The 17,465-nt window shown below is 42.2% G+C and overlaps 1 protein-coding gene across 2 annotated transcripts in view; it reads right to left on the reverse strand.

The window, feature by feature from the left end:
* The window catches only part of CLASP2 (cytoplasmic linker associated protein 2), a 161,307-nt gene extending 144,373 nt beyond the window's left edge, over positions 1-16,934 (reverse strand). For both annotated transcript variants that reach the window (XM_066628157.1, XM_066628156.1), the window contains exons 1-2: positions 15,768-16,934; positions 4,881-4,959 (exon numbers count right to left, since the gene is read on the reverse strand). In XM_066628157.1, coding sequence (XP_066484254.1) covers positions 4,881-4,959; positions 15,768-15,962 — 274 coding nt within the window. In that variant the 5' untranslated portion in view covers positions 15,963-16,934. The remainder of the gene's footprint in view (positions 1-4,880; positions 4,960-15,767) is intronic.
* Between the last annotated feature and the right edge of the window lie 531 nt (positions 16,935-17,465).

The following is a 17,465-nucleotide window of genomic DNA, read 5'->3' on the forward strand; positions in this document are numbered from 1 at the left end:
ATCAGTCATTTTAAACCTGTGACCAAGTCACTAATTTTTTTAATAGCAATGATTACTACCTTTAACCTAGTATTGATATGCCTAGCCCACAGGCAGAAGCTTGGAATTTAAGAGTTATTCAAACACATTTAAAAAAATTTGCACTTGATTTAACAGCTGTAGCTTTAAGAGCAATATAACCAATAATTTTTAATGCCTGTGACAAATTATCCTTGAAGATTATTCAAGCATTGTCTAGCCACTAAGCTCATTACCTTGTTGAAAGTATTTTAACCAAATCACCTTTAAGCTGAATTTCAAACTCTGATTCACTTCAAGTTGTGGGAACAACATAAGCAATGTAATAAGCACAATTCTTTAGGAAGCACACTGCACCATTTTCTATTTAAAACTATTATTATTTTTTCCAGTACCCAAGAAAGTATGCTGATACTAACTGTGGAGGGAACTACATGGAGAAAAAATCATGTTAATTCTGTGAACATCCTCAGGAACATTCCCACTTGAAACAAATTATCAAACAAAAACCAGATTCCACACACACCCTCAGACAAGCAGAACATACTTGTACACAAAAAGTACATAGAACTTTTCAATAGGACTATTATGTAAGCCAAATGTTTAATCCTAGAATAATGAACCTGAGAGGTACTTAGTGTCATAAGCGATCTTACATGACCAAAGTCATGCTGTGATTTGAGCGAATAAACCTGAAAAACTAATGAGGGAGAGCCAAAATTTCAAAGCAATATTTAGAATTTCACACATGAATTCATTTCTCTTCATCTATTAAATCAAAACCAGACAAAAACACTGTTCAGAAATGCATGCATATCTCAGGATTGGAAGAACCCTGCTTTTCTGATTGCCTAAAAAAGTTAGGCTGGCACAAACAAGTTCTTCCTAGTCAGCCAGTAGAGCTTCTTAACAAACAAGTCAAAGGCCATACTACCTTAAAAATATCTGTTGCTGCAACTGCATGACATGCATATCTTAAAGGAAAAAAATGATACACAGAGAGAAAACAAGAACATAACTGCAAGTTGTAAAGCAGCATAAATTTCATAAATTAGTGATTCAAAGCCCTATAAATTTGTTTGTGACCAGGGCAAAGAAGACCACATACCAGTTTTTGTTTAAACGGGTATTTAGTTTTGGTTACACAAGACATTAAGACAATTCTGTAGAAAGCACTGCCACAGATAAATCTTCTATGCAGGTCTGTTCAGATCAACAGGTTTCAACCTGTATGAAACGAGAATTTATGCATGTCTTCCCCAATTTTTTCTCCTATTCTTTCTGGATACAAAACAATGAATGAGAGAGCAGAGTGCTAGGTTCATACGTATATACCGGGGATCTTCCTGAACCTGTGGTTTGTATCTAGGTTGGAAGAGAAATGCCAACTCAAGATCTCAGATATGGCTGAAATGAGAACTGTTTTACTTTCTGCCCAGGGTGGACAAGACAGAGAGAAGAGATACAGACTAAACATAAAATGCTCATTTCCCTCTGGAAAAAACAGCCTTTTTACAGGATCATTTTCTCTAGAAGGATAAATTATACAAGCTGTACTAGAGGCTAATATTTGGTGCAGATCATCAAACACCTTTGGAAGGTGTTGACTATTCTCTTAATAAAACATCAACTTCAGAGCACAATAAATTGACCACGGGATGCAATGGCCTGCAATCCTAAGCACCCATACTAGGGAGTAAGTTCCACAGAACTCAGCAGAACTTCTAAACAGACTTGCCCAGGATTATGCTGCTTTACGGCTTGACAAATTCAGGCCAACTGGTTGCTATGGTGACTGCATTGTGGCACCTAAGAAATAGACAATTTTTGTCCAAAGGGAAAAAAGGGAGCAAAAACATACACATGCTGTGTCAGGGCAGGAATCCAAGCTATGCATGGTTGGAGTCGGTCTTTTTCCCCCCTCCAAATAAATTCAAAAGGAGTGGAAAAAATGTGATTGGGTAGGAAGAAGTGCATTATAGATTTTTTTTCCAAATAAAAAAAACAGAAAAATGCTGCAATTGGGTGAGAAAGCAGAGTAGTTTTTTTCCTTTCAAATTCTAAATTTATATCATTCATAATTTTTGACCATGAAGGCTAAAACATTCTGGCTCCTAAATTTTTGGGCTGGCTCCTAAATTCAAACCAAACATGATGAGCCTGGCGTAAAGTAGATCTTAGTTTTAAACTACTTCCTGAAGAATGCATAGCCAGGAGAAATTCCTCTTCTTCATATTTACAATACAGTAACAAACGTTTTGGACAACAAAAACTGCTTTTGTATCAATTACTATTTTCCCCCTTAAAATACACAGAAGTGAGAAAGCTCAATCCTTGCCCACTTCCTCCTTCAATGCATCTTACAAATTGAACTGCAATTCATATATGATAGTTCCCTTGACAGAATAAGCATGTATGTTTGCAAGTATCTATACTAAGAAAAAACACACAGAGTAAGCAGCTGCTTTCAGATGTGGCTTGGCTTCGAACAGAAAGATGGGTGTGCGCCGTGAGGGATTCCGGCAAAAGGAAAGGTGCTTCGTCCACCGCAAGCATTTACTTATTTCCCATATTTTTTTACCACCATTCCTCCAAGGAACTCCGGGTAGTGCACATGGTTCCTTCCCTCCCCTTTGTCCTCACAACCACCCTCTAAAGTAGCTTACGCTGAGATATAGTGACTGGTCCAAGATCACCCAGGAAGCTTCATGGCTGAGTGGGGACTTGAATCTGGATCTTCCAAGTCTAAATCCAACACGAGAATCACTATACCATCCTGACTCTCCAGCACTATAGTACCCCAAAACCATCTTGTGAATCTAACAGTTGTACAGAAGTAATATTTAGATTTATTCAAGTCATACTGTGTTAACCTCCATGACCTGGAGTTGGGGATAAGCAAGTAAGGTGGTTTAATGTGGATGTCATTAAACTACATAACTTCACATGTACACTAAGGCAGGGGTGTCAAACTCATTTCACATAGAGGGCAAAATAGCATTCATGATGCCTGCTGAGGGCCGAAAGTGATGTCATTAGGCAGGAAGTGATGTCATTAAACAGGCCATGACCAAAAATAAGCACTTTTTTCACTTAGGAACTCATTAGCTTCAAATGATAGAAGAGAAAATATACTTATCTTGATCATATTCAAGATATGGGAGAGCTCAATTTTCAAGTGGGCTGCCCCTTCAGCCCCTTCAACACCTTAGCATGGCTCAGCAGCTGAGAGCCTGAGGGCTGGATAAAAAGCTTCCGCGGGCTGCATCCAGCCCCCAGGCCTTAGGTTTGACACCCCTGCGCTAACAGGGTCTGAGATGTCTGTGACAGATAATGAAAGAGATCTTGGGGTGGTGGTGGACAACTTGGCAGAAGAAAGTGACCAAAATGATTAGTGGGTTGGGGCACCTCTCTTATGAAGAAGGACTACAGTGTTTCGGGTTCTTCATTCTAGAAAAAAGGCACCCTGAGCAGGGACATGATTGAGGCATAAAAAATTATGCATGGGATGAATAGAGGGAAATTCTTTTCTGTCTAGCACAGGGGTGTCCAAACATTTTGGTAAGAGGACCACATCATCTCTCTGACACTGTGTTGGGGGCAGAGAAAAAAATTAATTTACATTTCAAATTTGAATATATTTACATAAATGAATATATTAGAGATGGAACTTATATAAAAGAATGAAGGTCTTGCAATAGCTCAAGGCCTATAAAAGGCCTTGCACAAAGCAAGGTTGGCCTTTCCTTTGCTGCCACTGCTGCATCACAGACGTTAAACAGCAAGCAGTGGAGGGAGCCCTCATCCCACAGCTCATGTGAGAGGTCAGTCGCCCTCACTCTGAGAGCAGTTGCACTGGGCCAGCACGGGCTCCAGCAAGTCTCCAGAAGGCCAGAGGCTCAATGGAGACTGGGGGTTCTCCACAGGCTGGACAGGGAATCCCTGAGGGCCACAAGCGGCCCCTGGGTCAGGGTTTGGGTACCCCTGGTCTAGCACAATAGGAGGACATCCACTAAAATGGTGTCACATGAGAGTTTGAACAGAAAAAAGAAAATATTTCTTCACACAGCATGTAATTAATCTGTGGAAATCCTAGCCACAGGCTGTTGTGATGGCACCTGACCTAAATGTCTAAATCAGGGGTGCTCACACTTTTTTGGCTCGAGAGCTACTTTGAAACCCAGCAAGGCCCGGAGATCTACCAGGGGGGAAGGAAGCGTCTGATAGACACCCCCTTTAATGTATGGAGCCCCTGCTGGAGTCTAGTCAGTTTCGTCAGTTTTGTTGCTGCATGCCTGAAGAGCAGCTAAAGTGTCAGTTTCAGTGTCAGTTTAGCTAAATATGTCAGTTTCGTCTAGTCACTAGACGAAACTGACATATTAACAGTTTGGAGAGACAGGGCTCCGGGATCTACTCATTTTGCCTCGCGATCTACCGGTAGATCGCGATCCACCTATTGAGCACCCCTGGTCTAAATGGACTGGACTGATTTCTGTAGGAAAAGTCTATCATAAGCTACCCCTAAAACCTGGAGATTATACAGTCATTATGGTTGTAACCCATCTCTGATTGTCATATGCAAGGGAATTGGAAGGATATGGGTATCCTGAGTTCTCCCTGAGGCATCTGGTAGGCTAATGTGAGATACAGGAAGCTGGACTGGACAGGCCCTTGGTCTGATCCAGCAGGGCTCTTCTTATACTATAGTCAACTGATATGAATCTGTGAATTTTGTACTTAAGCATCTATATCAGAAACAAGATGTGGCATGAACTAAAACTATCCCATGAAACTGCTAAATCACTCAATTTATACACGTAATTATTAATCTTCAGTTATTTTACATTTACAAAACCACTCACCATTTCCTAGATAGGATTTGAACCGACCCAATAGTCTGTTGACAAAGGCACCTAGAAGATCTAATCCAAGTAATGACACCTATGGAAATAATGAGAACTGTTAAAAATGCAAGATCCTGTAAAGGTTTATTCAGTCATCCAAGTCAGCCTCACATAGAACAAGAAATTAAAGTTTAAAAAAACTGTGCAACTGATCTTGCATGTTTTATAAGTAATAAACCATTAGCACACACAGTTCTACTGCAATGTTTAAAGCAAAGCTCAATCACACTATGCCATGATTGTGGGCTGCTACCGAAGGGTCTACACAATCTGAACCGGAATAGAACTGAGCAACCTGGAAGGTAGTTCCAACCAGTTTTAACTGTTTTCTTACTTACAATTAACAGTGTGTTTGGACAGAAAAGAAAAAAAAAGAACATCCTCCCCAAACTGCTCTTAAGCTAGCACAGAACAAGGAAGAAATGTTCATGTGGAGGAAGATTGAAAAACCTATGTGGAGGTATGTGGGCAAGGACAAAAGTGAACAGAGTACAAGTCAAAAGACCTCTACATAAAATGAGGCAAAAACCCCAGAATAGTTGGAAATGCTAAAGTTCGTGCAATGGGAAAGGTGCAGAAGGAAAGCCTAGCACAAACAGGGAACTTCACATATGGCTCTTTGGATCCTAGCCATGACTGGGCTGCAAGTCACAGAGAGTTCAATGGGTGTGTTAAGTATTTAATTAAATTCTCCCACTAACAATCGGACATATAAGTGCTTCATAGTAGCTGCCAGGCCAGAGTATGAGTTTAAAAGCGTCAATATTATTGAACACATTTTAAATTATAAGTGGAGGAAAAATAACTATTTTATACAATATTTATCAAACTTCATTTCAAAGTATCAGTTATGCCAAGTGAATCTCCATTAAGAAACTTAACTCAGACGATGGACCTCTTAACACAAGCAATGAAATATTTTACTTTATATTATGACTATTTTACAGAGTATTTACAGCTCATTCTAACAGTATTTATGCTGTCAAGAGAATCTTGGGAATGGTTTACCAGACTGCAAGCAAGAAGAAGCTAGGAACATCACAGAAAGTTTTTTTTTTGCTCCACACTTCTATATTTTAGCAAGGTGTGGTTTTCCATCCCAAACATCTGCAAGATGACAGCAGAGTAATTGAAAAATTCATGACAAATGCAATGTTCCCTGGACTTCCATAAAATTTCATGAATATTCTAAAGAACTGCAAATTTAATTTCCTTTAAAAAAAATTGAAAACAGGTTTGCAGACAAGCCATGTAAGATGAAAACACACTTTTTCTTCCATATGCATAAGGCTCAGAAGTGACGTTTCTGAGTAGCTTGATGGGACACTTAAGGGAAGCCATGCATGGATGTTTGACACACTAAAAGTTTATTGGACCTTCCATGCGACTGCAAAGTACATTATGACTAGAAACCATATTAGTCTGTTGCTGCATCACTAGAGCAAATCAACCTTCACATAAGGTATAAAAGTAATTTTAAGTACCCATTATTCCTAGAACATAAACTGTTTATATGGAAGCTATTTAGATCATACTAAACTGCCAAACCATCTCCCTTTTCAAGAACAAGGAATAGTAGAATACATAGATCTACCAAGCAATAGAATCTGTACAGTCTAGGTCCATCTACTTTACCTACTTCCTCTGCACTTATAACCTCATAAGCCAGGTAGAACATAAAACTCCTTAGCCCATCACCTGTCCACAAGATTTCCATGGTTACAGTCCCACATTTACCAAGAACAAATAATTCTGGTTGTGTTTTTTAAAAGTGTAGCATTTTTCTATAAACACTCTTATGTACGTTTTCCAATAAACTCTCATTCAAGGAACTGATAACACATATATCTACTTAGCTTCAGTAATCCTGTAGACAAAAATGTTCCTAGATTGGGCCTTGGGTAGCTTACATTCTCACTTTTTTCCCTTGGATAATAGACAGTTGCCAACAACTGCTCACTCTACCCAATATTTCTGCATAATCAACAAAAGCAATGTGGTCTGAAATATGGAGGGAAGCTGTAACAAGCCATTTCTATCAATACTGGTAGCTCTCTTGTGATGAAATAGTTAACAGTTGTGGTTTCTGGGAGGATTTTCCCTCCAATTCTGACATGTTCAGGTTCAATGGGGAGTTGACCAATTGGAGAACTGGGGAGGAAGGCCTGAGGAGGGTCTTCCGGCCTGAGGAGAATTTTCTCTCTCTCTCTCTCTCTCCCCGGGTGCTTCAGCCTAAGAAGTCAAGGAGAGCCCACTCTCTGGTGAGCAGAGTGTAAAACTGCTGGGGAGAGTCCCAGGGAAACAGAGAAGCGACCATAAATAAGATAGGTGCAACAGGTTTTGTTTATGTTAGCTTGTTCTCTCCATGCAGTCCTTGGGAGCTCTTGATTACCTCTGCTTCAGGGACGTTTACCTGTGAGAAACCAAACCTGTTTAAATCTTTTCTCAATAAAACCTTTTTGTTTAAAACTTCTGCCGTGTTCTGGGATCAGTGGATTTCTCAGACTCTCTTCTCTGCAGGTATTAGTCAGAGTGCGGCATTTTAACAGCCCTGAACAGCATTCTTGGGGAGGGGTTTTGCCCAGGGAACCCCTCTGGGAACCAGATCTCTTCAGCTGGTGGCAGCAGACTAGATCTACAAGGTCAAGTTCCACCAAGCTGCAGGTTAAACTGATTGGAAGAGTGGGGGATGGAAGGGAGTGAGTTCTTGGCACTAGGCATCACTGCCCAGGATTAGCGAGCGGTTGCTAGAAGTCCCCCTCCTCTTTCATGACTCTTGATTTACCCACTCTTCATCTATCTGTTTTTGAAATAACATGATTTACAAACTAAGACCAGAAGTGTGATAGCTCCAGTTAGCTTGACAACTTTCAGCAAAGATACAACTAACAACATCAAAATGAGAGGGGAGGCTGTATCTACTGATGTCATGGCTGCTTAGCGGCTTGTAGACACTCTGAAGGCTATCACTGAAAAGGGAGGTTACTCTGCAAAGCAGATCTTCAACATGGACAAAACAGCTCTGTTTTGAAAATGAATGCCAGCATGAATATACAATTCTTGGAAAGAGAAAAAAACACCCAGCTTCAAGTCCTCTAAATATCGCTATCCTTCTTTGGGGGAAATGCTGCAGGGGGACTACACGCTCAAACCAAAGCTTGTCTATCACTTTGCAAAACCCATGTGCTCAGACGATATGTTAAAAATACTGGTTAATTTCTTCACAAACAGCAAGGGTTGGTTACTGGTCATATTTTTGACAATTATCTCGTATCTAAACTAAAAAATGAACTGTGCCAGTGTTGTGAAAGAAAGAATCTATCCTTTAAATCTTACTGCTAGTAGACAATGCCCCAGCCATCTCAGCTCCATTCAAGATCTTTGCAAAATCATCCATGTCATCTATATGCCCCATCAACACCACCTCCACAGACAATAGACCAGGGCAGTGTTTCTCAAACTGTGGGTTTGCAACCACTAGGTGGGTTGCAAGCCAATTTCAGGTGGGTCCCCATTTATTCCAATATTTTATTTTTAATATATTAGACTTGATGCTACCATATGTGACTGCATTCGGGGAAATGTTACTGACCTGTTCTTTTAACAAGCTACTATGTATATTCTCTGAACAATGATAGTAAATGGGACTTACTCCTGGGCAAGTGTGGGTAGGATTTCAGCCTAGGACTGTTAAAGATCTTCCTGCTTGATGATGTCATTTTCGGTCATGACATCACTTCTGGTTGGTCCTGACAGATTCTCATTCTAAAAAGTGGGTCCCAGTGCTAAATGTGTGAGAACCACTGGATCGGGGTGGGATTAGTACCTTTACTACCTCATGAAAACTTTTGAGGTTCTCCTGAAGACTACTGACAATGGAATACTGAGTGTTAAAGAGTTCTGGAAGTCATTTAACATCTAACACATTTGTCACTGTGGCATGGAATGCAGTTAAACATTCACGTAAGAATGGAATTTGGTGAAACCTGTGCCCATAACTAGCATGTAATTCTCAGGTTTTATTGTAGAAAGTGACCTATCAGCAACCAGAGAAAACACTGTGAACTTGGCCAAGAAACTGGGTCTTGATGAGGTGGAATCCGAAGATGTGCAGGAGTTGTTAGATTCACACAAAGAAGAGCTTTTGGTCAAAGATCAGTTTGAACTTGAGAAGGAACATGAAAGAGCAAAGAGGAGGTTGATGTTCTGTGAATACTGACACCTAAGCAGTGGCATTCAACTTAATCAAGAGTGCTTTGGCTATTGGAGATTAGGGTGATCCAAACACCTAAAGTAGCTCCAAAGCAAGCAGACATGTGCTTGGCTAATACTGTGTTATGGAACAAATGAAAGTTATGCAAAAGACACTTCTATCCTACTTCTCAAAAACATCCCAAGACAACAAACTGAACATTTGACATCAGCCTTGCCCCCAGCAGCCTCTCTTCATAATCACCAGTTGCCAGTGCTCCCTGACTTATTCCCTAACCCAGACTTATCCTCTTATTTTCTATGGGAAAGCTGGTTTTAGTTTACACACTTTTGATACATGCATGATTTTCCAGGAACATTAACACCTGCATAAATTGAGAGTTGGCCATTCACATACACTCTCCAATTACTCAGATGCATGTAAAATATTTGCACCTCTCTACCTGATAAAGCAGTGGTATTGAAAGTGGCATCTATGGGAAGATAGAAGGATACTGGCAGAAAAAGATAAGTGCATCCACTGATCAGCAAAAAAAGAAGCTTCAGTAGACATAACTAAACAAGAGTTTATGCAACCCAAGTCATTTAAAACACAACATAAACCTGCATGCATGGGCTAGCCTATAACTGGATTGCAACTTAGGCAATTTTCAAAAGATCTCATAAACCATCCCATGTGTGCTGCCAGGATGGGGGCCGAAGAAACCAATTTTTCTTATGCTAACATTGGAGGAAGAAGGGGTCAGTGCTGTGGGACCTCAACAGGGACAGATATAATAATGTAGAATGATTCCAATTACCATAACATTGCAGAACTACAGTAAATTATCCTTATGTGTGAATTTGCTATATTCGAATTTGTTATCTGCTGTGAGGCAGACTAGCTACCTACCTCTCGTTATCCACGCCTCATTATCTGCTATGAAGAAACTTTCCAGCGGCTGCAGGGACCTTCAGAATGGTGCCTGTAACTAGCACAGCAGCTGACCCCATTACAATGGCCAGTGAAGCTTCTGTCAGTCATTTTTAAGGGGTCTGTACTGGTTGCAGGTGCCATTCTAAAGGTCCCTGCAGCCTCTAGAAGGTCTTAGCGGTATTCAGAGATATTATGGCACTTCTTGCTGCACTCTGGCTTGCTGAGGGTCTCTGCTGTATTATTCTGATAAGAGAAGGTACCCCTTCCCCCAGAGTACTGCTTGTACCTAACCCTGTTCATTATCTGTGAATTTGCTATCCGCTAGGATTTCCAAGAACCTAACCCTAGCATATAACAAGAACTGACTATATGAGCAACAGTATCACTTTTTTTGACAGCACTATGCAATGAACTATGCACCACCTACTACCAAAAGCTCACCTACTACCAAATAGCTTCCCTGGCTCCCACATTGGCTTTTAAAAGCACAAAACATCATTTCCAGTTCTGCCAAAAAACCAAAGTAGAGTTTTTTGCTTCTAACAGTCATTCTGAGCCCCGCAGAGGTCGTGGACAGCCATGCATGGCTTCTGCAGGGCTCAGAAGCACTTCTCCTCAGAATACAACAGCTCCCCTTGCCTTCAGAGGGCTCGGGTCTGCTGGCCCCATGGGTTTTGGGATCCCATGCCTCTCCAAACTGTGCACTGTGATGCCCAAAGACACTGCAATGCACAGTTTGGGAAATTCTGAACTAATGGGTGCATGGAGGTGTATCCATCATATCTGTGGTTTCTGATGTTCACATGGCGCTTCTGAAACAGGACCCCTCGTGGATACCAGGGCACCAATCTAACAGCATTTGTCTCAGATTCACACCTCAAAAGTACCCAGTTCTTAAATAAATCCAGTAAACTGAAGAAATGAATTTCTAAGGTCAACCTTGTAACCAGGAATAACTTACTATTATCTGGTTATCCTGTAGTAATAAAATGCTGCTGGTTGTCAGATGTTGATAAAATTTTAGGTGACAGCTGAATCTGGGCTTTGGTCCTGAACAAAAGTGTAAAAACCCTCATGGAAATCAGTATTTCTAACAGACAAAGAACACTTGCAGATTCTAAACCCATATGGACTTCCTTATCTGTGTATTATCCATGAGGTTTTTTGCCACAGAATAAGCAGAGTACCTTTTTCCACATGGCTTCAGAATCTTCCATGTGAGTTTTGAACATCTGATTGGATGACTCATGCAGTTGTCCAATATCTGACTTTTGAGTCCTCAGAAGAGGTGAAACAGTGCCATAGACTGTCACTAGGAACCAGGACATTTACTGCTTCAGAATGGCAAACACTTGTCCCTTTCAGCAAGTGCTGCTAAGATACAAGCAGACACAAGAAAATAGCCTAAGGATGACTCACAGTGCTGGAGAAAGGGCTAACATGGCTCTCCCGCTCCCCCCCCCCCAGATAAATCCCTGGATTGGAGTGAACATGTAGTTGCAAATCCCACATGGGTAGAAGAGATTGAAAACAGTGTTATTTCTTTTACCCAGAAGTAAGCCCTTTGTGTTCAGTCTTAGGCCAGGGGTGCCCAAACCCCGGCCCTGGGGCCACATGTGGCCCTCGAGGCCTCTCAATGCGGCCCTCAGGGAGCCCCCAGTCTCCAATGAGCCTCTGGCCCTCCAGAGACTTGCTGGAGCCCACACTGGCTCGACGCAACTGCTCTCAGCGTAAGGGTGACTGTTTGACCTCTTGCGTAAACTGTGGGATGAGGGCTTCCTCCACTGCTTGCCGTTTCACGTCTGTGATGCAGTAGCAGAAGCAAAGGAAAGGCCGGCCTTGCTTTGTGTAAGGCCTTTTATAGGCCTTGAGCTATTGCAAGACCATAATGCATTCATATAAGTTCATCCTTAATATATTTATTTATGTAAACTTATGTAAATTTATTCAAATTTTAAATGTAAATTAATTCTTTTTTCCTGACACAGTGTCAGAGAGATGGCCCCTGACACATTGTCAGAGAGATGATGTGGCCCTCCTGCCAAAAACTTTGGACACCCCTGTCTTAGGCTGTAAACCTTTCTTACTCACTGGAAACAAAGAGCTCTACACATGAGTTGAATCTCACAGATATGATTTCCCATGCAGTAACTGCACATCTGGTACAGGCATTAGCTCTGCTTATAGATAGTCACTTAATATAAATCCTGTACTCACCAGTAACAATGCTCCAACTAAATGAGACATAAGCTCAGGGACTAAGCCCCATAAAAAACTAAGATGCCAACTCTGTGACTATATCCATTGAGGCAAGGCTACTGAAGATTAAGTGACCAGGTGCTAGGCTGCAGTGTATTTGTGCAATTTAGCGCAACACGTTTTTTCTTCATCGCGCCAGATCACGGAACAGAACTCACATGCATAAATAGGCTCCGCCTGTATTTGTTCAAAACTTAGGGTCTCTCTCCCAACACATATGAGAAGCTTTACTATGCTATTATTATGCAGTGATGATGGGTTTATCCATTTGAGCTTTGCATAGAAATGCCACTAACTACCTCTTGCATTTCATGACCTCTTGGCTTCATCATTGCCAATTTTTTTCCTCTATTTTATGAATTTACACCCTAATTTTAAGTTTATAAGCAAATTTCTAATAGTTCTAATGATTACACTTAGAGAAACAACAAATATGTACACACATTTGATGAATCTGACTCTTGTCCCTGTGTAAGCTTATATCACAGGAAATCTATTCCTCTTTAAAGTGCTATAAGTCTTTGATGTTTGCCATAACAAATTAACACAGCTATCCCTTTAGTATTTTAATACTATTTTATAGTAACAAATTAACACTGCTGCCCCTGTATAGCAGAGAGCAATTTGTTCAGTTTCAGTTAAATATTCTAATTGTAATTTTACACACACACACACACACACACACACACAGATTAATGATGTAGAGTTCTGCATTTGGGTCTGTTATTCTGAACTCTTTTCAGCTTTTACAACTTGAAGATATGGGCAGGATCTTTTGGAGTTCAAGGCCTTCCACCTGCCCACTTCAACCCTTGCCCGGCTTGGTTTATTTTGGTTTATTTAATCTGCCTGAAGGAAGGCTGGTTGAGTGGGTAGGGAGAGTGATAAATTCATCTTGGAGGAATGGGGTGTAGCCAGTTGTATAGATGCCGGCTGTGGTTTTTTCCTATCTTGAAGAAACTCTTCCCTAGACCCCACCAAGCCAACTGAACTGGTGGTGACATCTCAACTACAAAAGGTCTTGGATAAAATAGATTATCTGGACTCCTTTCAGTCTGGCTTCAGGACAGAGACAACCTTGCTTCTCTGTGCTGAGGACTCAACAGGGGGAGTATAATGCTGCAATCAGTGTAATCAGCAGCTTTCAACACAATCAACCATGGTGTCCTTCTAGCTTGGCTGGTTGGGTTGGGACTTGGAGGCACTGCTTTGTGGTTGTTCTGGTACTTTCTAGCTGATTGAACATAGAAGATGTTGCTGAGGAATATCTGCTTGGCATCTTGGCCTTCGGCACATAGGATGCCAGAGTTTCATTCTCTGCATGAATATCTCTGCAGAATATCTGCATGAAGCCACTAGGGGAGACCATCCAGAGTTTTGGGATTGGATGTCACCAATCTGTAGATGAAACCTAGCACTGTCCCTTGCTGTCATCTAATCCCAAAATCATGCTGCTTAAAGGTGGGTGTGGTTGGCAGTGACAAAGGTTAGGGCCTTTTCTGTTGCAGTGCCAATATTATGGACATCTTTTCCATTTGAACTGAGAACAATGACCTCTCCAATAGCCTTCCAGTGAAGCTAAAAACCTCTTCCTTTTTGACTGGCCTTCCACTTTTGCTTTGGTTTGGATACTGCTGCTTTTAGATTTTTTTTATCATCATCATCATCATCACTGCTGCTGCAGCATTTTATACTTGAATTAGATGCATTTCTTATGATATTGTATGCTGGCTCTGTTTATGTTTGTATTACCTTGAATTTTAGTGAATTTTGTAAGCTGTCCTGGGTGTCCTGTTATGGGGAAGGAAGGGTGAAGTATAAATCTAATTGAATATTCTGGTAAAAATGCTACTGTATGTAGTTTAATACTGAACATTTAACTTGTCCATTGACATACAAGTATTTGACATACAAACATTAGTTTTTAAAAAAAAAATACATATAATTTTCAATATATAATACGTCAAAAACACAAGTTAAAACTAATGCCCACTGTAGTACTGTTTGTGCTATTCTCTTCAGAATATTTGTGTACTGTTGTGTACAGAATATGTGTAGTACTGTTTGTGCTATTCTCTTCAGAATCTGATTTTAGCACTTTCAAACTGTTTAACATAACAGAGAGGTCATCAGCGCTTCTCCATTTTCCCTCTAAATATGAAACCTCTACTCAAAAAGCCTGCCTTCCCACTTTTTCTTTACCACTTCTGCTTAAGAAAATTCCATTTTTATGCAGACTACTGCCCTTTAAGAGACAACCTAATTAACCATGTCATGTACACAAAGTGGGAAGAAGTTCCATTCTGATTCTCAGAAGTGTAATCCATTGCATGCACATAGGTATAGTGCCACTTGGAGCTGTAGTGTATTGAAAATCCGTGGAATAAGCACAAGCAAAACAGAATACCATCTCCACCAACTAGTTTTTTTCTACCTTGATTTTGGTATTGGCAAAATCAGAGGACAGCAACTGAACTCACTTGGAGGAGAGGCTAGGAAACAGAAACCAGGAGTTCCTCTCAATAAGGTAGATAGATATATGTTATAAGGTAGATATATGCGGGTGTGCGCCCCCCCCCCCACATCCCTGGATAAAAGCCTAGAGAATGAACAGATCTAAAGCTTGTGCTGTGGAGCAATACCGCCACCAGATGACAGGAGTGTAAACTGGCTGCAGCTAATGCAAATTGGCTACAGCTAATGCACTGCAGAAGAGCTACTGACCTGGACAAGTACCTCACTGGCAATATAGCAACATTTTCTGAGTTTCTACTGCAATCTCAGGAGCTTAAAAAACACACACACATTTCTCCCACATCTCATGTCTCACCAATTACTACTTTCCTGTATGACAGCCAAGAGAAACCTGCTTAGAAGTTTAAAGCATGAGTCATTATCAATTTTCTGCTAGGTAAGATGCAAAATTATGAAGGTTAAAATATAACCATATAAAGGATGTTGTAGTAACTCATATTTATATTCCAGACAGGCCTGTCTAAGTCCTTTGTCGACGTATATAATACTCTAGCGAACCACAGAGATCGCTTACAAGAGCTACTTCCCCTACCCTCAAAAAGCAGAAAATCCCCTAATACAAAATGACACTAAAAAAAACTAAAATGTGATCTATATGAAGGTGATGTTCAGTCAAATCCTAAGCATGTTTACTGAGAAGTCCAACAGAGTTTGATGGGATTCTTCAGCAAACATAGGATTGCAGTCCTAAACATAGGATTGCATTACTGTCAACCCTTTTGTCAGTATAATAGCCTGCAAAAAAAGCAGGTATTATAAAACAGACACTGTGATTTACATAAAACAACAGAACTAAGTGTTTTGGTGATTTTAAACTGATTTTCTCCCATAAAAATCCAACTTAAGCCAATCCCAGGAAAGCATGTAGCACATCTGACATATTTTTCCCTACTGGACACATAATCAGGCACAACTAATCTCACCTTATAATTACTAGAGTTGACCCATCCTGTTATTTCATCAATCACTTTATCGAGGCGCTGCTGATCCTGCTCCAGGTCAGTGGAAACGTTAGGCTCATTCAAATACTCCAGAAATTCTTGGCCGATCTGCATCCTGCGGCCCACGTCTTTCTGCTGTACCTGATCACAGAAGTAATCCATCTTGCCATACTCCATTGTGAACTTTGACGAATGTGGGGAAACAGAATCAAGAAAACCCAAAACCTAATCTATGTTTTCAATCTATACAGGAATATTTCGAATACAGTAATTCTCCAATGCAGATCTTCAGGAAAGTTCTCCTTCTCTTCACCTCCAGGGTTCTGCCCAGCAGAAAGGAGGTGATCTTTTAGCCTTCTCTCTTTTCCCCCCCAAAATAAACAAACGCCCCAAAAGTAAAAGGCCAGGTTTTTTTGACAGAACAAAATACTAAGTCATATTACAACATTTAAAAATATCCCATGACTGGAGCCAAAGAGCTGGAACAGAAGCTCTGAAGAAAGAAAATGCAGAAGTCCTACAGGCGCTTTGGGGTTATATTTTCTGTGTGTGTGACAGAGAGAGAGGAGGGGGTTGGTTTTGGGGGTGTGTAGGGGGTTTGCAGTATGCGTGTGTAGGGAGGTTTAAAGTACGTGTGTGTAGGGGGTTGTGTATGAGTGTAGGGGTGTGTGCGGGTGTGTAAGGGGGGCTTCCTGCGTTGCCACTTCTTCAGTCCAAGATGCTTCTGTCTGGAGCCCCCCCAAAGAAAGAAGGAGCCACTTCCAAGCCTGCCGAGTAAGCGCATGCACTTCACGAGGGGAAGGAAGGCGACTGGCGCTTCCCCGAGGCCGGGCCAAAGACTGCAGCAACCGCTCGTCCCTCTCTGCGTCTCTCCTGCTGCTCCGACGGCCCCTCAGGACGCCCCGCGGTGCTCTCAGCGCAGCGGGGAGGAGCGGCCGCCCTTCCTGACCAGGGACAGCAGGAAGCGGCGAGAACCGCCGTGCCGCCGGAGCTGCTGCGGGCAAGGCGGAACTTTCATGCTCCTCTCGCCGGCTCGGAGCTGGCGCGGGGGCGCGCGAGAGAGCGGGCGGGCCCGGAGAGCTCGCGCCGGTGCTTTCCCTCACGGCGGCCGCCGCCGCTCCGTCCTGTGGAAGTTGCGTCCACTTGGAGTCACCGCCAACCAGCAGCGCAAGGGGGGCGCCACTCACCCTGCGGAGGCCCCGCCTGCTCCTCCCCTTCCCTACCCTGGCCGCGCGCACGCGCTTCCTCGGCTCAGCCCAACGGCTCCGCTCCCGCGCGCCCTCCCAGCCCCACACACGCTTCCTCCCGCCTCCTGCGCATGTGTAAGACGGCAGCACGCCCCCTTCCGCTCCCCGCATGCTCCTGTCTGTAGCCTGTGCGCGCGCACTGCCACGGCCCGCCTCTCAGAGCGCGCATTCTACGCACGCGACGCTCTCCAACCCGAAGCGGCCTTCGCATGCGCAGAAGAAGCGCCACTGCGCCTCCTCCTTCTCAAGCACCGCGGCTGTCTTCTCCCTCTCAACCAAGCAGATCATGCTATCCGGGATGGTGGGGTCCTGAGAGGGGGCTCCCTTCGTCCTTCGTAGGCTACCGCGGTGCCGGCGTGTTGGAAGTTATAATCAAAGACAGTAGGCCCAAATAACTGATCAGAGGCTAACTAGAGGTTAAGAAACGATGAGT

This window comes from Tiliqua scincoides, chromosome 5 (assembly GCF_035046505.1).
Source record: "Tiliqua scincoides isolate rTilSci1 chromosome 5, rTilSci1.hap2, whole genome shotgun sequence".
Classification (NCBI taxonomy): Eukaryota; Metazoa; Chordata; class Lepidosauria; order Squamata; family Scincidae; genus Tiliqua; species Tiliqua scincoides.